Source organism: Triticum aestivum, chromosome 3A (assembly GCF_018294505.1).
Source record: "Triticum aestivum cultivar Chinese Spring chromosome 3A, IWGSC CS RefSeq v2.1, whole genome shotgun sequence".
Taxonomy (NCBI): Eukaryota; Viridiplantae; Streptophyta; class Magnoliopsida; order Poales; family Poaceae; genus Triticum; species Triticum aestivum.
In genome coordinates, this window is record NC_057800.1 from 490,955,343 (window position 1) to 490,980,672 (window position 25,330).

General features: G+C 48.6%; 2 protein-coding genes across 3 annotated transcripts in view; both read right to left on the reverse strand.

Moving 5' to 3' along the window:
* Positions 1 to 887, reverse strand: part of LOC123061793 (uncharacterized) — a 6,122-nt gene extending 5,235 nt beyond the window's left edge. For both annotated transcript variants that reach the window (XM_044485060.1, XM_044485059.1), the window contains exons 1-2: positions 581 to 887; positions 33 to 232 (exon numbers count right to left, since the gene is read on the reverse strand). In XM_044485060.1, coding sequence (XP_044340995.1) covers positions 33 to 232; positions 581 to 797 — 417 coding nt within the window. In that variant the 5' untranslated portion in view covers positions 798 to 887. The remainder of the gene's footprint in view (positions 1 to 32; positions 233 to 580) is intronic.
* Positions 888 to 1,950: 1,063 nt separating this feature from the next.
* LOC123061794 (transcription repressor MYB5) lies at positions 1,951 to 3,261 on the reverse strand. The gene is made up of 2 exons (XM_044485061.1): positions 2,766 to 3,261; positions 1,951 to 2,691 (listed from the first exon to the last, which is right to left on the reverse strand). Exons 1-2 carry the CDS (start codon positions 3,068 to 3,070, stop codon positions 2,199 to 2,201), a joined length of 798 nt encoding a protein of 265 aa, XP_044340996.1. The 5' UTR covers positions 3,071 to 3,261; the 3' UTR covers positions 1,951 to 2,198.
* Positions 3,262 to 25,330: the final 22,069 nt, after the last annotated feature.

The window sequence follows — 25,330 nt, forward strand, 5'->3', positions numbered from 1 at the left end:
ATCACATGATGATAGAAAGAACATGTCATCACCTCACTAATCTTTGCGGAAAGCTTGTCAAGCAGCTCAATGCGCTCCTTTATGTTCTCCAAAGCATTGGTCAACTTCTTCTTCTGCACAAGTAATTCCACTGCCTCATTCTCTCTGCCCATCCGAACACTGACCACGGCTCTCTTCTTAAGATTCTCAGCAGCCTCGGTCAACCGCACAAGCCTCACCCGAGCACTATTTGCTACAAGAAAAAAAAACACAGTCAGTAAAAAGGATGTTGTGCACTTGGTGCAGTGAGTATTCTAGAAATAAAATGTGCACTAGTGCAGTGCAACAACTATGGTGTGCCCCTATGCACAGAGCGCCGGACTCAAACTCGCTTTTACGGTCCCTAGACCCGAACATAGTATGTAGTACGTAATAGAGATTAGCGAGACATACTGCAATCTTTGGAATCGCAATCATTGTCCGTAATTTAGAGTAGCACAAATATGTAGAATGAAATACACAAGCTCCTGCTACGGACTCAGCATCCCAGTTTCCTGAAGAAGAACGCAGCCATGGCGATGGAGTTGAGGAGTTAGTATACCTTTGGATTGGGTGAGGTCGGCTTCGGCGTGGAGTTGGAGGAGCTGCTCCCGCAGCCGGTCGAACGTCGGCGGGGCCGGGGCCGGGGCCGAGCCGCCGCCTCGGCTGGATGCCGCCAGGACGAGCCGCCGAGGGGCCGCCCTCGCGCGCCTCCACCCCGCCCTCGCGGCAGGAGGCGGCGGGGGCAGCGGCGCCACTAGCGACGAGGCGAAGGCCATCTCCTCCCACAGCCCCTCGCCGCGCGCGGCACTCCACCGGACAAAGGGACCGGTCTAGGCGCTGAAAGCGGAACGAAAGCTCTACGTAACCAGCTCCCTGAAGACGGGAAGCCTTATGTCTACGTCAACGCCCTGCGAAGGCGTACTTTCGGGTGCTTCAGACTTCAGCTGTGTCAACTGTCAAGGTCAATCGTAGTTCAGATAATACGTCTATCCGTTTGGAAAATCACAAACTTTGCAGCTACCGGTCAATCCCATGTACTACTATAATTTCACGCGTCAAATCGAATAGTTTCGTTTAATTGTAACACAGGAGAGAATAAAGTAGCCTCCCCGCAAAAAGAAGAAGAATAAAGTAGCCCGCCCGAATTTTGTTTGTTGGTTCCAACCTGACAGTCCATTTGGACGACGGCCGGTCGCAACGGTGTGTAAATTCGCAGACGCCCCCCTTGCTATATAGCGCCGGAGCTCCTCACGTACAGTGCCGATGCCTCTACGCTCCTCTTGCTAAACCAGTTTGCTGGGGAAGTAACAGCCACGCAACTTGAAGCCTTTTCCCAGGAGCATGGATGGATGGATGGCCTGCACGCTGCTCAATTAAAAGGTAAAATCTTCTTCTCTGTTGGTAATTTATTTATTACGATGTGCGTTCCGGTTTGTATTTCCTGGATTCTTTGTTCATGTTCACATTGTCCTGTTGTGATACTCACATTTCACATACGGTCTATGCATGCGCCCGGCATGAACAGTCGGTGTTTCCTTTGTGTATGTGTGAATCCTTTGTTACTTCGTGCCATACGTATGACACTTATTATTTGGGTTTTTTTTTGCTTGCACATGTATGTACACGCTGATATATCTATCCTGCGTACCCGCATTGAGTTGCACGGTCAATCTGAATCTCTGGCGAACCCTGAGAAGAAAGATCCGGGGTATTCCTTTCCTGAATTCAGTCGACATCAGAATCAATTCGGACAGGCCACCCCACGGGTATGGCAAAATGCAACGGAGGCACGCGTTGTCACAAAGATGAGCAGTAGTACGCGTCTCGAGTCTCTCTCGACCATATGTAGACGGATGGACCTGCAGGCTTATGAGCTGCACCTGCTCTATTTTGGCCACTCGGTCGGCACTCGCCAGCAGGCCACATGAGTAGCAGGTGAACACATTGATTAATTCGCACCTTCTACAAATCTTATGTCTGTGCAATCCATACATTACATTACATCCTCGTAGTACTGATATTCATCACACAAAGTCACAAACAAACGTCACCAGACCCCTTCATCACATTAAGCAATTCATGTGTACGCAGTTTGTACTATCTGCCCATCATCAATCAACTTATTTCGCTAGTCAGCTGATTCGCGATTACTACAGTGCATTGTAAATCTGCATCAGCTAGATAGCGCCAACCTTGTGATCAGCAGCCAACTGGCGCTCATTCATCAAGGAATCGAGGAACGAGGTGAAGGTGTCGTCGTCCACCATTGGACACCCCATCACGTCGTTGAAGACTCCGCGGGAAGCAGCGTAGTCGGCGAGAAGCTGATCACCGAAACCTTCGAAGTCATGGGCGTCGACGCTCATCGCCGCGGCGAGGTCGTCATTGCCTCCGTCGCCTGGGTTGTCACGGCCGTCGCGTCCAGTTCCAGCGGCAGACGAGGTCGGCAGCACAAGCGCTGGCGGGGGCAGAGGTTGCGGCGGTCTGACCGTCGGCGCCGCCGTCGTCTTGTCGGTAGGAGCTGCCGTCTTGCCGGGAGCAGCGGCGAGCGGCATGTGCGTCCGCGGGTCGAGGCCCTGGGCGACGAGCTTCTTGCTGAGGTGCGAGTTCCAGTAGTTCTTGATCTCGTTGTCCGTGCGCCCCGGCAGCCTCCCGGCGATCAGCGACCACCTGCGTGCACCGCGACATCCATAAGTCTATCATCTGCGTAGACGCATTTCAGGAAGTAGGTCACGTGCACGCACCGGTTGCCGAGGACGCGGTGGAGGCGGAGGATGAGGTCCTCCTCGTCCTCGGCGATGGGGCCGCGCTTGATGTCCGGCCGGAGGTAGTTCATCCACCGCAGGCGGCAGCTCTTGCCGCAGCGCAGCAGGCCCGCCCGCCGCGGCAGCGTGCGCCACCGCCCCTCCCCCTCCCGCGCCACGAACCGCGCCAGCACCTCGTCCTCCTCCGCCGTCCACGGCCCCCGCTTCAGCGGCGGCGCCGTCGACTGGGCTTGGCCGTCCTCGCTCCGGGCTCCATGCTGCGCCGGCGGCTTCCGTCGTGCCATCGATCGGCCTCGGCTCCCGTGCGATGCGGAGGCTTTTGGATTTTGGCTCCTCGGTCCTCACTCGATCGCCTGGCTTCTGCTTTTCTCGGATGCTTTTTCTGAGACTGAGGGGGATTTGGTCGCTTTTCTCGCCGTGCGCCGCAGCGCCACCTCCCGGAGAGGCAACGGTCGGTGGGGTGGTTTGTTTCTTACGCGCGGCGGTCTGTTCCGCTTCCGGAAAACGGAGGAATTTCGTGTCACCGCCGCGCCGTGTCACGCGCACGCTCTACCCAATCGGGGGACGAGCCAAAGGATGCGGAGACGGGCGCCGGCTACGTCCAAATTAGAACGTGCCGCAACCATACATCGCAAAAAATCAGGGTTTTTTTAAATTACTTTTTTGGTGAAACGAGAATAACGGTTCTTTGTGATAGAACCAATCCATTTACTAGATTTTTTTCAAACTTTCCGGTGATGTTCGTTCAGCAAGATGATACGTTCTCGTCGACTACGAGACGACTATGGTAAATTCGTTAATCTTAAGATGTTCTGTCAGCTCAGTATGTCGGATGTACTCACAGGGATAGGATATGCGTGTGTGAGTTCATATAGTGTGTGTATGTGCATGTATGTGAGCAATTGTGATTGTATTGTGTTAAAAATATCGGGCCTTTTTTTTATCATTTCTTCCCTATTACTCCCTCTCTCCCAAAATAAGTACAAAGTTGAGACGCTTACTTTGGAACGAATAGAGTATGTTTTATGTTTAGAATAATTACTTTCATCTATTATTGTACTTATTTCGTATAGTTTTCATTTTTATTTCATTATTCATTTTCTAGTTCTTTTTTCTTTTCCAATTTCTTTTTCCTCTTGCTTTTCTGTAAGAAATGTAATAAAAATAAAATACAAGAACATCCTTTTTATACATGAATATTTTTAATACACATTGAATATCTTGTAAATATATTCAGAATTTTTTTAAATATACGTTGAATTATTCAAATACACATTGAAAACAAATATGTTTAATATATGGCAATTTTTTTGTAAATACACATTGAACATTTTTAATAGACCAGCATTCTTTAAATAACGTTGATAATCTACATGCATAGCAAACATTTTAAGTACACGATGAACAATTTTTTTAAAATGTACCAATGTTTTTTCTTTGGAAAATTTCATGACAAAATGTTCATATTACCTTTTCTTAAGGGACTGAAAAAAATAATATATTTATATATACCAAATGAAAAAATCTATCCAGAAAACCTTAGCAGAAATCAGGTGGAAAAATTATTGTCGAGCTATATCCTACTAGGTTGGTCGACTAGATACAAATTGTGCGAATCAATCCGTGGTTGGGTGGTTAGGAGAATAGTGGTATCCCCTGTCCATCGGAGAAGATGTTTTGGTCGACGACGAAGGCGTCTGTGGCCGACTTGATCAATCTTAAGATGATATGTTTGTTTAGTCTCTCGAAGATGCTTATGAGGTAAATTATATGTATTTATAGAAATAAGTGTATACTTATGTATATGAGCGACTTTGATTATACAGTCTTCAAAACAGAGAAACTTGGTACGGAGTATGAGTATAAGTTGTAAGTATGTTTCGTGTATCGCTTATAACCAGCGACACGTAGCAGTACCAGAGACCTCGCGGGAGCTTATATCTCGCTTCATGCGATATAGAATTTTCTCTCGCCTGAAACTCTTCCTGCATGCCACCGTTACAGGCCAGCCCTGGCTCTTCGCTCGTTTGCTGTAGTTTTTCTTTCCTCTTCCCTTTTTGGTTGTTTCTGTTTTTTTTTCGTCCTTTTGTTTTTTATTGGTTCTCTTTGGTTTTTTCCTTCGTTGTACTTCAGTTTTCTTTATTTCATCAATTGGTTTTTCTTCTTCCTTTGTTATACTTCAATTTTCTTTGTTTCTTCAGCATTTGTCTTTGGTCTTTTTTCCTTTTTTTGTTCCTTTTTTCCTTCAGATTTCTTTTTGTATCTTTATTATTTTCAATGGCTTTTTTATTTTCTTTATTTCTTTCTCAGTTTTTGATGTCTTCCATTCTTTTTGCAGTGGTTTTCTTTGTTTTTCTTTTATCTTTTGATTTCCTTTGTCTGTTTCTTATTTTTGATGGATTTCTTTGTTTTCTTTTTGTTTACATGAAAAAATGTTAATCATGTATTTTTAAAATATGAAATGTGTATAAAAATGTTTTTGAGGTATAAAATATATCCAATGTACAGTAAATAAAAGTAGACTCCAATAAACATATATTTTTTAGAAATTTAATTTTGTAATTAAAAATGTAAACATGTATATATAAATGTTTCTAATGTGTATGCAAAATGTGAATTGTGTGTGAATTTTCTTTACTGCCATTAACAAAATGTTCAACACATTATATTTTAATTCACTTTTAATATTTTAAATACATATATCATTTTATATACATGTTTGACATGTTCAAAATACATGATCAACATTCTTTTCATACACATTATGTATTTTCTGTATACTTTTTCGTATACATGGAAAACATATTTTCTATACACATTTAACTTTTTTGAAATGTGTGTTTGGAAATTTTCAAATACTTGATTAACATTCTTCAAATGCTTTATTGACATTTTTTACATACATGATTAACTTTTGTCACACACATTTATATTGTTTTGTATACATGATAAATGTTTTTTATATACACATTTAACATTTTTTGAAATGCTTTATTAATATTTTCAAATACTTGATTAATATTTCGTTCAGATGCTTGATTAATATTTTTATAATACATGATCAAAATTTTCATACACATTGTCTATTTTTTATACATTTTTCAAATAGATGAGAAACATTTTTCCTGTACACATTTAATATTTGCCAAATGTTTGATTTTTTTTCCAAATGTTTTAGTAAAGTGTTTCTTGTAATATATATATTTATAATATTTGGAAGTATAAACAAAAGTAAAAAATGAGAAAAAAACAAAAAAGGAGGTTGTGGCCTGTGGTCTGTGGCGTCGTGCGCGCCTGGGCCAACCCATCCCACGGTCGCCTTCAGGCGAGACCGCCCTACGTCTCGTGTCAAGCGAGACATGGGCATGCCCGAGAGACCTCCTATACCATCCAGACAACAAATGCACACCCCTACACGCTTTTGAGCCGACCCATGTGCGGGGTTGGGCGTCTGAGGGAGTTCTGGATTAGGGGGTCTTTGGACAGCCAGACTATTTCCTTTGGCCGGACTGTTGGACTATGAAGATACAAGATTGAAGACTTCGTCTCGTGTCCGGATGGGACTCTACTTGGCGTGGGAGGCAAGCTAGGAAGTATGGATATGGATATCCCCTCCTTTGTAACCGCCCTTGTGTAACCCCAACCCTCTTCGGTGTCTATATAAACCGGAGGGTTTTAGTCCGTAGGACACAACAACTACAACATACAATCGTACCATAGGCTAGCTTCTAGGGTTTAGCCTCTCTGATCTCGTGGTAGATCTACTCTTATACTACCCATATCATCAATATTAATCAAGCAGGACGTAGGGTTTACCTCCATCAAGAGGGCCCGAACCTGGGTAAAACATCGTGTCCCCTGCCTCCTGTTACCATCCGCCTTAGACGCACAGTTCGCGACCCCCTACCCGAGATCCGCCGGTTTTGACACCGACATTGGTGCTTTCATTGAGAGTTCCGCTGTGTCGTCGTCGTTAGGCTTGATGGCTCCTACTATCATCAATAGCGATGCAGTTCAGGGTGAGACTTTTCTCCCGGGCAGATCTTCGTGTTCGGTGGCTTTGCACTGCGGGCCAATTCGCTTGGCCATCTGGAGCAGGTTGAAAGTTACGCCCCTGGCCACCAGGCCAGGTTTGGAAGCTTAAACTACATGGCCGATATCCGCGGAGACTTGATCTTCGACGGATTCGAGCCTCTGCCTTGTGCGTTACACGGTCACGATGAGTACGATTTAGCTCTACCATCGGACAGTGTCCAGGATATCGCACACGCAGCCGCTCCGACCCTCAATTCGGAGCCAGTTGCGCCATCCATGGACGGGTGGATGGACCACACCACGGAGGCCTTACCCTCAGCGGCGATCGAGCCAAACATCGACCTTACCTTGCACGAGAGCCGTGTTGTTAAACTACCGGATCCTTCTCCGGCCACGGACTCCGAGCCGCCTGCGCCCGTTCCTATCGAATCCGATTGGGCGCCGATCATGGAGTTTACCTCCGCAGATATTTTTCAGCACTCACCCTTCGGCGACATATTGAACTCATTAAGGTCTCTCTCCTTGTCAGGAGGATCCTGGCCGAACTATGTCCGGCAGGACTGGGATGCGGACGACAAAGAAATTCGCGGCCCACCCACCACCCACTTAGTAGTCACTGTCAATGACTTAACCGACATGCTCGACTTCGACTCCGAAGACATCGACGGTATGGACGACGATGCGGGAGACGAAGAGGAACCACTGCCCACAGGGCACTGGACAACCACCTCATCATACAATATATACATGGTGGATACACCCAAAGAAGGCAATGGCGACGAGATAGCGGAGGATGACCCCTCCAAGAAGCAACCCAAGCGCCGATGTCAGCGGCGCCGCTCTAAGTCCCGCCAAAGCAAAAGTGGTGATACCGGCACAGGAGATAATAACACTCCGGATAGTGCCGAAGACAACAACAATCCCCTCCAGCAAGATTTAGAGCAGGAGGATGGAGGAGCCTGCCCTCCTGAGAGAGCGGCAGATGGAAAGGCGGAAGATGATAATTACATACCCCCCCTCCGAAGACGAGGCAAGCCTCGACGACGACGAATTCGCCGTGCCAGAGGATCTCGTCGAACAAGAGCGCTTCAAACGCCGGCTTATAGCCACGGCAAATAGCCTTAAGAAAAAGCAGCAGCAGCTTCAAGCTGATCAAGATCTGCTAGCTGATAGATGGACTGAAGTCCTCGCGGCGGAGGAATATAAACTCGAGCGCCCCTCCAAGAGTTACCCAAAATGCAGGTTGCTACCCCAGCTGGAGGAAGAAGCGTATGACGCGGCTGATCGGCCACCTCGTGGCCTCGATAGAGAGGCATTCCAGCCAAAAACCCAGCCTGCACCCCGACGCCATTCAAATAAAAAGGCATGGGGAGATACGCCAGACCTGCGAGACATATTGAAGGACAAATCAAAGCATGCAAGATCGATCTACGGATCACGGGGGTGCACCACTATGCGAGACGATAAACGTCACGCCGGATACAGTAAAAGTAAATCCGGCCGGGCCGAACACAGCGGGCAAGACCCATTCGAGCTACGTCACGATATAGCCCAATACAGAGGCGCCGCACACCCCTTATGCTTCACAGACGAAGTAATGGATCATCAAATCCCAGAAGGTTTCAAACCTGTAAATATTGAATCATACGACGGCACAACAGATCCCGCAGTATGGATCGAGGATTTCCTCCTCCACATCCACATGGCCCGCGGTGATGACTTACACGCCATCAAATACCTCCCACTAAAGCTCAAGGGACCAGCGCGGCATTGGCTTAATAGCTTGCCAGCTGAGTCCATCAGCTATTGGGAAGATCTGGAAGCCGCATTCCTCGACAACTTTCAGGGCACTTATGTGCGGCCACCAGATGCCGAAGACTTGAGCCACATAATTCAGCAGCCAAAAGAATCGGCCAGGCAATTCTGGACTCGATTCCTAACAAAGAAAAATCAAATTGTCGACTGTCCAGATGCAGAGGCCCTAGCGGCTTTCAAACACAACATCCGTGATGAATGGCTAGCCTGGCACCTTGGTCAGGAAAAGCCGAAATCTATGAAAGCCCTCACGACACTCATGACCCGCTTTTGTGCGGGAGAAGACAGCTGGCTGGCTCGCAGTAATAACATATCAAAGAACCATGGTATTTCGGATACCAAGGACGGCAATAGCAGGTCACGTAGCAACAAACATAAGCGCCGCATTAACAGCGATAATAACGAGGATACGACAATCAATGCCGGATTCAAAGGCTCTAAACCCGGTCAGCGGAAAAAGCCATTCAAACAAAGTACGCCGGGTCCGTCCAGCTTGGACCGTATACTCGATCGCTCGTGTCAAATACATGGCAGCCCAGAAAAGCCAGCCAATCACACCAACAGGAATTGTTGGGTGTTTAAGCAGGGCGGCAAGTTAATTGCCAAAAACAAGGACAATGGGCAACATAGCAATGACGAGGAGGAGCCCCGACAGCCACACACCGGAGGACAGAAGAGGTTTCCCCCACAAGTGCGGACGGTGAACATGATATACACAACCCACATCCCCAAGAGGAAGCGGAAGCGTGCGCTCAGGGACGTATATGCGTTGGAGCCAGTCGCCCCAAACTTCAACCCATGGTCCTCCTATCCGATCACTTTCGATCGCAGGGACCATCCCACTAGTATCCGTCATGGCGGATTCGCCGCACTGGTTCTAGACCCAATCATTGACGGATTTCACCTCACTCGAGTCCTTATGGATGGCGGCAGCAGCTTGAACCTGCTTTATCAGGACACAGTGTGCAAAATGGGTATAGATCCCTCAAGGATCAAACCCACAAAAATGACCGTTAAAGGCGTCATTCCAGGCGTAGAGGCCCATTACACAGGCTCACTTACACTGGAAGTGGTCTTCGGATCCCCGGATAACTTCCGAAGCGAAGAGTTAATCTTCGATATAGTCCCATTCCGCAGTGGTTATCATGCACTGCTCGGGCGAACCGCATTTGCGAGATTCAATGCGGTACCGCATTATGCATACCTCAAGCTCAAGATGCCAGGACCTCGCGGGGTTATTACAGTCAATGGAAACACAGAGCGCTCTCTCCGAACGGAGGAGCACACCGCGGCCCTCACAACAGAAGCGCAAAGCAGCCTCTCAAGGCAATCCACCAGTTCGGCATTTCAAAACCCGGACACCTTCAAGCGCGCTCGGAGCAATCAGCAACTAGACCGCCTGGCGCGATCTGAGCTCGTGTAGCAATGCGGACCCCACCCCAGTCCCAGCCGAACGGCGAAACTCGTGCCACGCGTACACAATTACGCACTAAAAATACCATGGGCACAAGTGGGGAGGGGGGCACAACTGCGGCACGCCCCAAGACGCGGCTTAAACCGCACTAGGGGCTTCCCATTTGGTTATTTTTCTCTTTTTCAGGACCTTAAATCTCTGGAAACCCTGTCCGGCAGCACTACTGCCGGACACATGATGCAGCAACCAAGGAGGGAGGAAGCTACGTCACACCACGGAATTCCCAGGTGGATTACAATAACGAGCGAAATATTTGATTTAATACTATTCCTCAGCTTGCCCTTGGAAGGGACATAGTCCTACTCTTTGCTTATCGCACCATCTATCATTCTGCTTTAAACGCACCTTTTTTTTAAACAAGGCATAACATTACGACTTTTGTTGCATTCTTGTTGTGTATATATATATATGTTCATTACTGACGCCTTGCACCCCTACACTTTGGTACGACCAATACACCAGGGGCTTATGTACCCCACAATATGGTGTGAAAAGTCCGAACACTTTCACAAGTGCGGCACCCCGAACTTATAGCATTATATGCATCAGTTCCGAATCATGTCTTTGGTCAAATGTTGGGTTTGCCCGGCTCCTATGTTTTGGTACCTTACGTTCCGCTCTATCGGCTAAGGTAGCGCTAGGAGAACTACTGCGATTGTGCCCCGGTTCTGCCGGGCTTAGCACCTCAGTAGAGAAAGCTAAAACTGACTGTCATGATAAGGTGAGAGACTGGTCGCTGTTCGGCGAGGTTTTCGAGTCCCTAAAGACTTATGCCGCTTAGGGCGAGGGGCCGGCCCTGTCTGGCTTAAAGGCATGTATCACGCCCCGAATTTGGCCTTCCGAATACCAGGGGCTTCGCTGAAATTTAAAATTATAGAATTCTATGGCTAAGTGAGAGTGATAAAGCATTATTTGTCTGGTTGCCTTGTTCGTTGTGCTGAGCACCTCCCTCGAAGGACCCAAACATGGGAACAAGAGTGCTCAGGTTTATCCCGAACACCCCAGCACTCGTGGCATGGGGGCAGAAGCCGAGGAATAGCCATCTCTTAGATTGGATTAACGGCCAAACAGAAGGTAATATTTTAAATTCACACAAGTGTTGCATAGCGAATATGAAACAAGTTTTCATCATACAGGATCACACGAGCAAGTTTACTCAAATATTACATCCTTGGAGCATTCGTCCGCTACAAGATGGGTACCCTTCAGGACACCCTCATAATAAATTTCGGGGGTGCGATGCTCCTTACCCTGCGGCGACCCTTCCTTGATCAGCTTCACGGCGTCTAGCTTGGTCCACTGCACCTTCACACGGGCGAAAGCCCGGCCTGCACCTTCGATGCAGACGGACCGCTTGACGACCTCCAGCCGTGGGCAGGCATCTACAAGCCGCCTCACCAGGCCGAAGTAACTGTTCGGAAGGGCGTCGCCAGGCCACAGCCGGATTATAAGGCCCTTCATAGCCTGTTCGGCCGCCTTGTGTAGCTCGACCAGCTGCTTTAGCTGGTCGCTCAAAGGCATCGGGTGTTCGGTCCCAGTATACTGAGACCAGAACAACTTCTCCGTTGAGCTTCCCTCCTCGGCCTGGTAAAATTGTGCGGCATCCGACACGCTGCGGGGCAAATCTGCGAATGCTCCTGGAGAGCTCCGAATTCGGGTAAGTAATCGGTAATTTACTTTCACATGCCTGCTCTGCATATAGAATGCCTTACCCGCCGCTATCTTCTTCATTGCGTCGATCTCCTGGAGGGCCTTTTGGGCTTCGGCCTTGGCACTCTTTGCGGTCTCGAGGGCCGCGGCAAGCTCAGACTCTCGCGTCTTCGAGTCAAGCTCTAGCGCCTCGTGCTTCGTCACAAGAGCCTGGAGCTCTTGCTGCACCTCACCCACCCGAGCCTCTTGTTTTTCCCGCTTGGTGCGCTCCTTGGCCGGTTTATCTTCGGCCTTGGTTAGCGCTTGCTTCAGGGTCGCCACCTCGGTCGTGGCCCCTGGCAAATACACAATGATCCTGTCATTTTGTAATCGCGTCTTCTTATATATATACATATCTACATACATGGTATTACTTACCCTTGTTCTCCTCAAGCTGCCTCTTGGCAAGGCCGAGCTCGTCTCGGGACCCTCTAAGGTCCTGCTTCAGTACGGCGACCTCCGCAGTAAGTGCGGCAGACGCCAGCAGCGAAGCCTGCATATGCATATTGACATACTTATATTAGACTCCTGCGATATTATTTGATCCTCTGTTCGGCTTTTCTTTGTGAACACCGAACAGAGCATCAGGGGCTACTGTCTATGCGGTAATATTTTTACTACATTCTAAAACACTTACCTCAAAGCCTGTTAGAAGGCTGGCACATGCTTCAGTCAATCCGCTCTTGGCGGACTGAACCTTCTAGACCACCGCACTCATAATAGTACGGTGCTCCTCGTCGATGGAAGCACTGCGAAGCGCTTCCAGCAGATTGTCCGGCGCCTCTGGATGGACAGAGGTCATCAGCACAAGCGTCTTGCCCCTCTTAGAAGGAGGCTGCCTGCCCGAGCCCGGAACCACTGGAGGTTCCGGCGCGGTGTTCGGCTGAGGGCCGAACTCGGAGCTCTCAGGGGCCTTGCCCCCTCGGCTCCCAAAGTCCGGGAGGCCGCCTTGAGGCGCCTCCAGGACTGTATCCCCTCGACCCGGTGCCTCGTGAGACAGCACCTCGGCGTCGTCCGCAGGATGAGGGGAGGTGGCAGTCGGGACTGGATCGCTATCCATATCCGACAAGCCCAGGGAGCCGTCCGATGATACATTGATATGGGCTCGGGGCGGCCTGCATAATCATATTTCGGCGTTAGGTGAGGTAGTGCGGCAAAGGAATACTATGACTTACTCTGGTATCCGAATACTTACGATTTCCCCAGGGGCTTGGCCCTGGGCAGCCACTCGTCTTCACCGTCGGCGGCGGTGGTAGAGTAGTCCGGAAGGAGAGTTCTCCCCTTCTTGGACCCTTCGGCCTCCCCAGTTGGGGCGGCCTTCCTTTTCTTGTCTCCCCCGTCTGGAGGGGGAGCATCCTCTTCTGCCTCCTCATCTTCGGGGGAGGATTGCGCCGTAGAGTCCTCGGACGGTGAGTCCGATGACGCCTGGTGTCGGGAACTCTTTCGGGTTCCCTTGGCCTTCTTGGTCTTCTCCAGCACTGTATAAGGAGCCGGAGTCAGCATCTTTGCCAGAAGCGCGTCTGCTGGGCCTTCGGGCAAAGGTGCCAAACAGTCAATCTGTCCGGCTGTTTCCTGGCAGTCCTGTCAAAGGTATGGGAGTTTAGATCCCGCATGGAGTCAATCTATAAGAAATAAGTATCCTGTGAAAGGTAAAGCAGCTTACCGCACTGGCTTGGCGCTTCGCGCTGAATCCGCGATCCTCGGTAATGGGAGGGGGGACCTCGGCGCTTTTGAACAGCACCCTCCAGGCATCTTCATGAGTTGTGTCGAAGAGCCTGTTCAGAGTTCGGTGCTGCGCCGGGTCGAACTCCCACAAGTTGCAGTCCCGTTGTTGGCACGGGAGGATCCGGCGATGGAGCATGACCTGGACTACGTTGACGAGTTTGAGCTTCTTGTTCACCATGTTTTGAATACATGTTTGGAGTCCGGTCAGCTCTCCCGAACTACCCCAGGACAGGCCCTTCTCTTTCCAGGAGGTGAGCCGCGTGGGGATGCCAGATCGGAACTCGGGGGCCGCTGCCCATGCAGGGTCACGCGGCTCGGTGATGTAGAACCACCCCGATTGCCACCCCTTTATGGTTTCCACAAAGGAGCCCTCGAGCCATGTAACGTTGGGCATCTTGCCCACCATGGCGCCTCCGCACTCCGCCTGGCGGCCGCCCACAACCTTCGGCTTGACATTGAAGGTCTTCAGCCATAATCCGAAGTGGGGCTTGATGCGGAGGAAGGCTTCGCACACGACGATAAACGCCGAGATGTTGAGGATGAAGTTCGGGGCCAGATCGTGGAAATCCATGCCGTAGTAGAACATGAGCCCCCGGACGAATGGGTGGAGAGGTAATCCCAGTCCACGGAGGAAATGGGTAAGGAACACTACCCTCTCATGGGGCCTGGGGGTGGGGATGAGCTGCCCCTCATCTGGAAGCCGGTGCGTGATGTCGTCGGGCAGGTATCCGGCTCTCCTCAGCTTCTTGATGTCTCCCTCCGTGGCGGAGGAGACCATCCACCTGCCTCCCGCTCCGGACATGGTGGGGGAAGGTTGAGGTGGGAAGTGCGGACTTGGGCACTAGAGCTCAAGTGTGCGAAAATGGATGAGCAAAGGAGGAAGAAGGCATGGATGAGAATGTGAATCTTTATCCCTTTATATGGGCGGACGGAACTATGCGCCCCCCACTAGCCTGGTGAAACTCGCTTATCCCCCAAGCACCGTAATCGATGGTGCGGTTGGGTTACCCATGCCCGTATTGATGAGAATCCTGTAATAAGGGGACACGATCTCTGCTTTGACAAGACGTGTCAAAAAACTGCCTCGCGTTATGTGCGGGGCGAGTTAAAGGAAATGGTTCGAATAATCACCGGGCCATGACATAATGCCATGTTGCCATTATTCTCTCTCTATGGTGGTATGTGGAACTTATTTTGCAGGGTCGGACACTATCCTTGTATTCAAACTCTTTCGTGATGTATTCAGAGGAGGAACCCGCCTTGCAATGCCGAAGACAACACTGCGCGCCGGACTCATCGTCATTGAAGCCTGGTTCAGGGGCTACTGAGGGAGTCCTGGATTAGGGGGTCTCTGGACAGCCGGACTATTTCCTTTGGCCGGACTGTTGGGCTATGAAGATACAAGATTGAAGACTTCGTCCCGTGTCCGGATGGGACTCTACTTGGCGTGGAAGGCTAGCTAGGCAGTACGGATATGGATATCCCCTCCTTTGTAACCGACCTTGTGTAACCCTAACCCTCTCCGGTGTCTATATAAACCGGAGGGTTTTAGTCCGTAGGACGCAACAACTACAACATACAATCATACCATAGGCTAGCTTCTAGGGTTTAGCCTCTCTGATCTCGTGGTAGATCTACTCTTGTACTACCCATATCATCAATATTAATCAAGCAGGACGTAGGGTTTTACCTCCATCAAGAGGGCCCGAACCTGGGTAAAACATCGTGTCCCTTGCCTCCTGTTACCATCCGCCTTAGACGCACAGTTCGGGACCCCCTACCCGAGATCCGCCGGTTTTGACACCGACAGTGCCCCTAGTTTTTTTTATTCAAGGCATACACAGACATGCTTATGGCAATGTCTGAAGCAAGTGGGTGGCAAGGTATGCTTGGATCTCTTGAGTGCATGTATTGGAGATGGAATAACTGCCAAAATCTCTACAATGGCAATATCATGGCCATGTTAAGAATCCCACCATCATTTTGAAGCAGTTGCATCACATGACCTTTGGATTTGGCATCAATGTGTTGCATCGGCCTCCATTGTTTGCTAGGTTGGCTGAAGGACAAGCTCCTCCATTCAATAATACTGTCAATGTGCATGAGTTGATGAGTACAACAAGGACTACTATCTGGTTGATAGTATTCGGTGGGCGACCTTCGTCAAGACCATCTTTGAGCTAGTTGGTCGAAAAGAGCTCACTTTGGAAAGGGCATTTGGAGTCTTCCAAGCACGTTTTGCAATTGTTTCTGGATCTACTAAACAAGGGGATCCGGAGACCTTGTGGGAGGTGTTGACATGTTGTGTGATCATGCACAACATGAACCTGGAGAATGAGGGCGAAAATACCACCGAAAGTCTAAAATTTGAGAACATGGGTGATACGTCAATTTTGCATCATGCTTTTATATTGATATTTATTGCATCATGGGTTGTTATTACACATTATATCACAATACCTATGCATTTTCTCTCTTATTTTATAAGGTTTACATGAAGGGAGAATGTCGGCAACTGGAATTCTGGACTGGAAAATGAGCAAATATTAGAGACCTATTTTGCACAACTCCAAAAGTCCTGAAACTTCACGGGGAATATTTTTGGAATATATAAAAAGTATTGGGCGAAGAAAGTACCAGAGGGGGGCCACCAGCCAGCAGCAAGGGTGGAGGGAGTGCCCAATGTTGGGGAACGTAGTAATTTCAAAATTTTCCTACGCACATGCAAGATCATGGTGATGCATAGCAACGAGAGGGGAGAGTGTTGTCCACGTATCCTCGTAGACCGAAAGCGGAAGCGTTAGCACAACGCGGTTGATGTAGTCGTACGTCTTCACGATCCGACCGATCCAAGTACCGAACACACGGCACCTCCGAGTTCAGCACACGTTCAGCTCGATGACGTCCCACGAACTCCGATCCAGCAGAGCTTCACGGGAGAGTTCCGTCAGCACAACAGCATGATGACGGTGATGATGTTGCTACCGATGCAGGGCTTTGCCTAAGCACCGCTATGATATGACCGAGGTGGAATATGGTGGAGGGGGGCATCACACACGGCTGGGAGAGACCAACAGATCAACTTGTGTGTCTAGAGGTGCCCCCTGCCCCCGTATATAAAGGAGCAAGGGGGAGGCCGGCCGGCCCTCTATGGGCGCGCCAGGAGGAGGAGTCCTCCTCCTAGTAGGAGTAGGACTCCCCTTTCCTACTCCTACTAGGAGGAGGAAAGGAAGGAGGAGAAGGAGAAGGAAGGAGAGGGAGGAAAAGGAGGAAAGGGGGGCCGGCCCCCTAGTCCAATTCGGTTTGGGCTAGGGGGGCCGCGCGCCCTGCCTCCTCTCTTCCACCACTTGGCCCATGAGGCCCATTACTTCTTCCTCGTATTTCCGTACCTCCCCGGTACCCCCGAAAATACCCGAATCACTCGGAACTTTTCTGATGTCCGAATATAGTCATCCAATATATCGATCTTTACGTCTCGACCATTTCGAGACTCCTCGTCATGTCCCCGATCTCATCCGGGACTCCGAACTACCTTCGGTACATCAAATCACATAAACTCATAATACAATCGTCACCGAAACTTTAAGCGTGCGGACCCTACGGGTTCGAGAACTATGTAGACATGACCGAGACACGTCTCTGGCCAATAACCAATAGCGGAACCTGGATGTTGATATTGGCTCACACATATTCTGCGAAAATCTTTATCGGTCAAACCGCATAACAACATACGTTATTCCCTTTGTCATCGGTATGTTACTTGCCCGAGATTCGATCGTCAGTATCTCAATACCTAGTTCAATCTCATTACCGGCAAGTCTCTTTACTCATTCCGTAATACATCATCCCGCAACTAACTCATTATTTGCAATGCTTGCAAGGCTTTAAGTGATGTGCATTACCGAGAGGGCCCAGAGATACCTCTCCAACAATCGGAGTGACAAATCCTAATCTCGAAATACGCCAACCCAACAAGTGCCTTTGGAGACACTTGTAGAGCACCTTTATAATCACCCAATTATGTTGTGATGTTTGGTAGAACACAAAGTGTTGCTCCGGTAAATGGGAGTTGCATAATCTCATAGTCATAGGAACATGTATATGTCATGAAGAAAGCAATAGCAACAAACTAAGCGATCAAGTGCTATGCTAACGGAATGGGTCAAGTCAATCACATCATTCTCTAATGATGTGACCCCATTAATCAAATGACAACTCATGTCTATGGCTAGGAGACTTAACCAACTTGATTCAACGAGCTAGTCAAGTAGAGGCATACTAGTGACACTCTGTTTGTCTATGTATTCACACATGTATTATGTTTCTGGTTAATACAATTATAGCATGAATAATAAACATTTATCATGAAATAAGGAAATAAATAATAACTTTATTATTGCCTCTAGGGCATATTTCCTTCAGTCTCCCACTTGCACTAGAGTCAATAATCTAGTTCACATCGCCATGTGATTTAACATCAATAGTTCACATCACCATGTGATTAACACCCATAGTTCACATCGTCATGTGACCAACACCCAAAGGGTTTACTAGATTCAATAATCTAGTTCACATCGCTATGTGTTTAGCACCCAAAGAGTACTAAGGTGTGATCATGTTTTGCTTGTGAGAGAAGTTTAGTCAACGGGTCTGCCACATTCAGATCCGTAAGTATTTTGCAAATTTCTATGTCAACAATGCTCTACACTAAGCTACTCTAGCTAATTGCTCCCACTTTCAATATGTATCCAGATTGAGACTTTGAGTCATCTGGATCAGTGTCAAAACTTGCATCGTCGTAACCTTTTACGACGAACCTTTTGTCACCTCCATAACCGAGAAACATATCCTTATTCCACTAAGGATAATTTTGACCAATGTCCATTGATCTACTCCTAGATCACTACTGTACTCCCTTGCCAAACTCAGGGCAGGGTATACAATAGGTCTGGTACACAGCATGGCATACTTTATAGAACCTATGGCTGAGGCATAGGGAATGACTTTCATTCTCTCTCTATCTTCTGCCGTGGTCGGGTTTTGAGTCTTACTCAACTTCACACCTTTGTAACACAGGCAAGAACTCCTTCTTTGACTGTTCCATTTTGAACTACTTCAAAATCTTGTCAAGGTATGTACTCATTGAAAAACTTATCAAGCGTCTTGATCTATCTCTATAGATCTTGATGCTCAATATGTAAGCAGCTTCACCGAGGTCTTTCTTTGAAAAACTCCTTTCAAACATTCCTTTATGCTTTGCAGAATAATTCTACATTATCTCCGATCAACAATATGTCATACACATATACTTATCAGAAATGTTGTAGTGCTCCCACTCACTTTCTTGTAAATACAGGCTTCGCCTCAATTCTGTATAAAACTATATGCTTTGATCAACTTATCAAAGCGTATATTCGAACTCCGAGATGCTTGCACCAGTCCATAGATGGATCACTGGAGCTTGCATATTTTGTTAGCACCTTTAGGATTGACAAAACCTTCTGGTTGCATCATATACAATTCTTCTTTAATAAATCCATTAAGGAATGCAGTTTTGTTTATCCATTTGCCAGATTTCATAAAATACGGCAATTGCTAACATGATTCAGACAGACTTAAGCATAGATACGAGTGAGAAACTCTCATCGTAGTCAACACCTTGAACTTGTCGAAAACCTTTTTGCGACAATTCTAGCTTTGTAGATGGTAACACTACTATCAACGTCCGTCTTCCTCTTGAAGATCCATTTAATCTCAATGGCTCGCCGATCATTGGGCAAGTCAATCAAAGTCCATACTTTGCTCTCATACATGGACCTAATCTCAGATTTCATGGCCTCAAGCCATTTCACGGAATCTGGGCTCATCATCGCTTCCTCATAGTTTAGGTTCATCATGGTCAAGTAACATGACCTCCAGAACAGGATTACCGTACCACTCTAGTGCGAATCTCACTCTGGTTTACCTACGAGGTTTGGTAGTAACTTGATCTGAAGTTACATGATCATCATCATTAGCTTCCTCACTAATTGGTGTAGTAGTCATAGGAACAGATTTCTGTGATGAACTACTTTCCAATAAGGGAGCAGGTACAGTTACCTCATCAAGTTCTACTTTCCTCCCACTCACTTCTTTCGAGAGAAACTCCTTCTCTAGAAAGGATCCATTCTCAGCAATGAATATCTTGCCTTCGGATCTGTGATAGAAGGTGTACCCAACATTTTCTTTTGGGTATCCTATGAAGATTTACTTCTCCGATTTGGGTTCGAGCTTATCATGTTGGAACTTTTTCACATAAGCATCGCAGTCCCAAACTTTAAGAAACGACAGCTTAGGTTTCTCGCCAAACCACAGTTCATACGGTGTCGTCTCAACGGATTAAGATGGTGCCCTATTTAACGTGAATGTAGCTGTCTCTAATGCATAACCCCAAAACGATAGTGGTAATCGGTAAGAGACATCATAGATCGGACCATATCTAATAAAGCACGGTTACGACGTTTGGACACACCATTACACTATGGTGTTCTAGGTGGCGTGAGTAGTGAAACTATTTCACATTGTTTTAACTGAAGGCCAAACTCGTAACTCAAATATTTTACTTCTGCGATCATATCGTAGAAACTTTTATTTTTGTTACGATGATTCTCTACTTCACTCTGAAATTCTTTGAACTTTTTAAATATTTCAGACTTGTGTTTCATCAAGTAGATATACTCATATCTGCTCAAATTATCTGTAAAGATTAGAAAATAATGATACCTGTCGCGAGCCTCAATATTCATCGGACTACATACATCAGTATGTATGATTTCCAACAAATCTGTTGCTCGCTCCATTGTTCCGGAGAACGGATTCTTAGTCATCTTGCCCATGACGCATGGTTCGCAAGCATCAACTGATTCATAATCAAGTGATTCCAAAATCCCATCATCATGGATTTTTTTCATGCGCTTTATACCAATATGACCTAAACGACAGTGCCACAAATAAGTTGCACTATCATTATTAACTTTGCATCTTTTGGCTTCAATATTATGAAAATGTGTATCACCACGATCGAGATCCAACAAACCATTTTCATTGGGTGTATGACCATAGAAGGTTTTATTCATGTAAATAGAACAACAATTATTCTCTAACATACATGAATAACCGTATTGCAATAAACATGATCCAATCATATTTATGCTCAACGCAAACACCAAATAACATTTATTTAGGTTCAACACTAATCCCGAAAGTATAGGGAGTGTGCGATGATGATCATATCAATCTTGGAACCACTTCCAACACACATCGTCACTTCACCCTTAACTAGTCTTTGTTTATTTTGCGACTCCCATTTCAAGTTACTACTCTTAGCAACTGAACCAATATCAAATACCGAGGGGTTGCTATAAACACTAGTAAAGTACACATCAATAACACGTATATCAAATATAGCTTTGTTCACTTTGCCATCCTTCTTATCCACCAAATACTTGGGGTAGTTCCGCTTCTAGTGACCAGTCCCTTTGCAGTAGAAGCACTTAGTCTCAGGCTTAGGTCCAGACTTGGGTTTCTTCACTTGAGCAACAACTTGTTTACCATTCTTCTTGAAGTTCCCCTTCTTCCCTTTGCCCTTTCTCTTGAAACTAGTGGTCTTTTCAACCATCAACACTTGATGTTTTTCTTGATTTCTACCTTCGCCGATTTTTGCATCGCGAAGAGCTTGGGAATTGTTTTCGTCATCCCTTGCATATTATAGTTCATCACTAAGTTCTACTAACTTGGTGATGGTGACTAGAGAATTCTGTCAATCACTATTTTATCTGGAAGATTAACTCCCACTTGATTCAAGCGATTGTAGTACCCAGACAATCTGAGCACATGCTCACTGCTTGAGCTATTCTCCTCCATCTTTTAGCTATAGAACTTGTTGAGACTTCATATCTCTCAACTCGGGTATTTGCTTGAAATATTAATTTCAAGTCCTGGAACATCTCATATGGTCCATGACATTCAAAACGTCTTTGAAATCCCGATTCTAAGCTGTTAAGCATGGTGCACTAAACTATCAAGTAGTCATCATATTGAGCTAGCCAAACGTTCATAACGTCTGCATATGCTCCTGCAATAGGTCAGTCACCTAGCGGTGCATCAAGGACATAATTCTTCTGTGCAGCAATGAGGATAAACCTCAGATCACGGACCCAGTCCGCATCATTGCTACTATCATCTTTCAACTTAGTTTTCTCTAGGAACACATATAAAACATAGGGAAGCAATAACGCGAGCTATTGATCTACAACATAGATATGCAAATACTATCAGGACTAAGTTCAGGATAAATTAAAGTTCAATTAATCATATTACTTAAGAACTCCCACTTAGAAAGACATCCCTCTAATCTTCTAAGTGACCACGTGATCCAAATCAACTAAACCATAACCGATCATCACGTGAAATGGAGTAGTTTTCAGTGGTGAACATCACTATGTTGATCATATCTACTATATGATTCACACTCGACCTTTCGGTCTCAGTGTTCCGAGGCCATATCTGCATATGCTAGGCTCGTCAAGTTTAACCTGAGTATTCTGCGTGTGCAAAACTGGCTTGCACCCGTTGTAGATGGACGTAGAGCTTAGCACACCCGATCATCACGTGGTGTCTGGGCACGACGAACTTTGGCAACGGTGCATACTCAGGGAGAACACTTTTATCTTGAAATTTAGTGAGAGATCATCTTATAATGCTACCGTCATAACTAAGCAAAGTAAGATGTATAAAAGATAAACATCTCATGCAATCAAAATATGTGACATGATATGGCCATCATCATCTTGTGCCTTTGATCTCTAGCTCCAAAGCATCGTCATGATCTCCATCGTCACCGGCATGACACCATGATCTCCATCAACTTGATCTATATCAACGTGTCATCACATGGTCGTCTCGCCAACTATTGCTCTTGCAACTATTGCTATCGTATAGCGATAAAGTAAAGCAATTATTTGGCACTTGCATCTTATGCAATAAAGAGACAACCATAAGGCTTCTGCCAATTGCCGATAACTTCAACAAAACATGATCATCTCATACAACAACTTATATCTCATCACGTCTTGACCATATCTATCGGAGTAATGGGCCACGGGTAGGCTAACCCGAGGCTTAGAACCTTTCAAGACATCGGGGCAGGCTGCGCCCCTCAAGACCCCAAGACGAAGAGCCGCCTTCTAAGGAGCCGACGGCAAGATGACCGACTGACCACTCACAGCCGAGTCCCAGGGACGACTGGAGGGATAAGCCGACTCCTGACTGGCGACTTCCAGAGAAGCCGGCTTTGGGGAGTCGGCCTGCGACTCCAACAAACCCCATGACCTCATCAAGAGGGACGGGGCAGGGGAGTGGCTACAGTGAAGCCCACCCCCGCCCCTTACCAAGGGCGGGCATGGCCACAGCATGCCGTACCCTGGAAGATCTCCATGCGGCATGGCACTGTTGCCATACCGGCCCTGACATCAGCATCACAGGATCGAATCCTGTACCCACGATGGCTTGTCTGTACGGCCCAGAGGCAGCGGGTCCCACCAGTCAGTGAGACCCCAGGAGACGGCAAGAGGACCACCAGTCGGACCCGTCGGGAGTCGGCCCCGGGGAGTCGGCCGAGCCCTCCCCCGGGGCCCACGCACCATTAATCAAGATGTGATGGAGAGTGGCAATAGTGATCGCCCGCCAGGCGGCGGGGTTGTTGCCATGACCCCATGATCAAGCCTGCGTCATCAGAAGCACGGCTACAGTAATCAGCAGCCGGCAAGACCCGCCCACGACGGACGCGGCCTGTCGGCTCCGTACCAGGCCAGTCGGCGGGGCCCGCTAGTCGGCGGGCCCCAGCGGTCGGCGGGGAAGACGGAGGCCAGAGGCGCTGACGGCTGGGCCCGCGTCTAGTCGGATTACCATTGTACCCCTGGGGGGTAGGCCTATATAAACCCCCCCATGCAAAGGGTTGGAACCCATTAGCTCTAGACCAGATCATATAGAAGGAAGAGAGCTAGCCTTGCCCTCTCCTACCTCCAGGAAACAGCTCAAGGAGCAATCGTGTAAACACTTTGCCATAGTGATCATGCAGAGACCCCGCAGAGCAGTAGTAGGGGTATTATCTCCCCAGAGAGCCCTGAAGCTGGGTAAGATTCGCTGGCGTGCATGTCTTCACCTCATCCCGTTTCCAGGCACCGGCGACGTTCTACTCGCCCCCACCATGATAAGCCATCCTTTGGCATATGTCGCACCTAACCCCCGACATTTGGCGCCCACCGTGGGGCATGGTGCACCGCCGTCCGGAGACCTGTTTTGGACGGGAACCCTTTTCCTCCCTGGCGAGCGCAGCCAGCCAAGCACGCCAGACGAGGTTTGTGCCAACGCGCTGCGCAGCGTTGAGATCGCCTGCGCAGCCAGCTGCCTAGCCGGACTTGTTGGCGAGGTTCGCCTCTCCGACGAACCTGCATCCAACGCTGGCACGGGCGGCTCCGAGGGCCTCCTCGCGGGCCTCCTCGATCGACTCCACGTTTCCGGCGAGCCTGCCGTAGACTTGGAGTCTGTAGGCTCCACTGACCTGATGCTGGTCGACTCCGACACCGCGTCACTCGACGCGTTCCCCACCAATGTGGTGGTCTACGATGAACCTCTCCCTCACGCGGAGAGCAACGGAAGCACCGTCACCGAGGTACTCGTCATCAGTCATGACGAGCTCCCCGACGGAGGAGGGCACGACTCACTCGGCGCGGCGCTACAAGACCTAACTGCGCCCATTCCGGAAGACGCTGATGCAGAGACGTTGGAGGCGCGCCACCTTCAGCTCGTTGAAGGCGCGAAGAAGCTGGCCAGCATGAGACGCTTGTCAGAAGCCTACCAGCGGGAGATGGATTGCACCGTCGGCGGCTCGCCGGCCCCGGCGGGGCCCAGCCGCCTTGGCGCGGTCCAGCAGTGCGGCGTAGCCATCGCCAACCTGTTTGGGGCAAGCCGCCCTGTGTACGCTACCCCAGCAGAGAACATCCGAGCCGCCCAGGCAGCGGCGGACGAGCTAGACAATTTCGAGGGCGAAGAACGCCGCCTCATGATGGAGCGAGTCCAGCGGCTCCTCGACGCGGCTGCCGCGCAGAATGAGGCCGGCTGCCGCACGGAGGCGCCGCAGCGGCAAAACGACGACCTTCGCCGAGATCAAGGCGCGACGTCTCGAACGCCGACTGGCGGTGCCCGAGGAAGAAGAGACAAAGATCCGGCTGTCAGCCACAGTCGGACTCGCATTACCATAGAGCGTGACCGAGACGGCCGCCCAAGAGCAGTGGAACGACGGGACGACTGTCTGTCTCCCCCTCCTCGCAAGGAGAGGCGAGTCTCCCCGCCGCCTGTTGACCATCCGACTCTTGGCGACCGCCTTGGCTGCCGAGAGGGAGTTGGAGAGAATGACGCCCGCCACCGGATCGACCGACTTAACCGATCCCTAGCGCTGGAAGAGGAAGACGAGCTGGGTCCGCCTTGTTTCGGGCCCCGCATTCGGGACGAGCCCTTTCCCAGAGGGTTCACGCTCCCAAGAGACACGCCCAAGTATACCGGCTCCATGAAGCCGGAAGACTGGCTAGTCGACTACTCCACGACTGTCAGCATAGCAAACGGCAACAAGCGTGTCGCCGTAAAGTACGTTCCGCTCATGCTCCAGGGCACGACCCGGACATGGCTGAACAACCCGAAGCCCCGCAGCATCAACAGCTGGGTAGACTTCACCGAGGCATTCGTCCGCAACTTCACCAGCATGTACAAG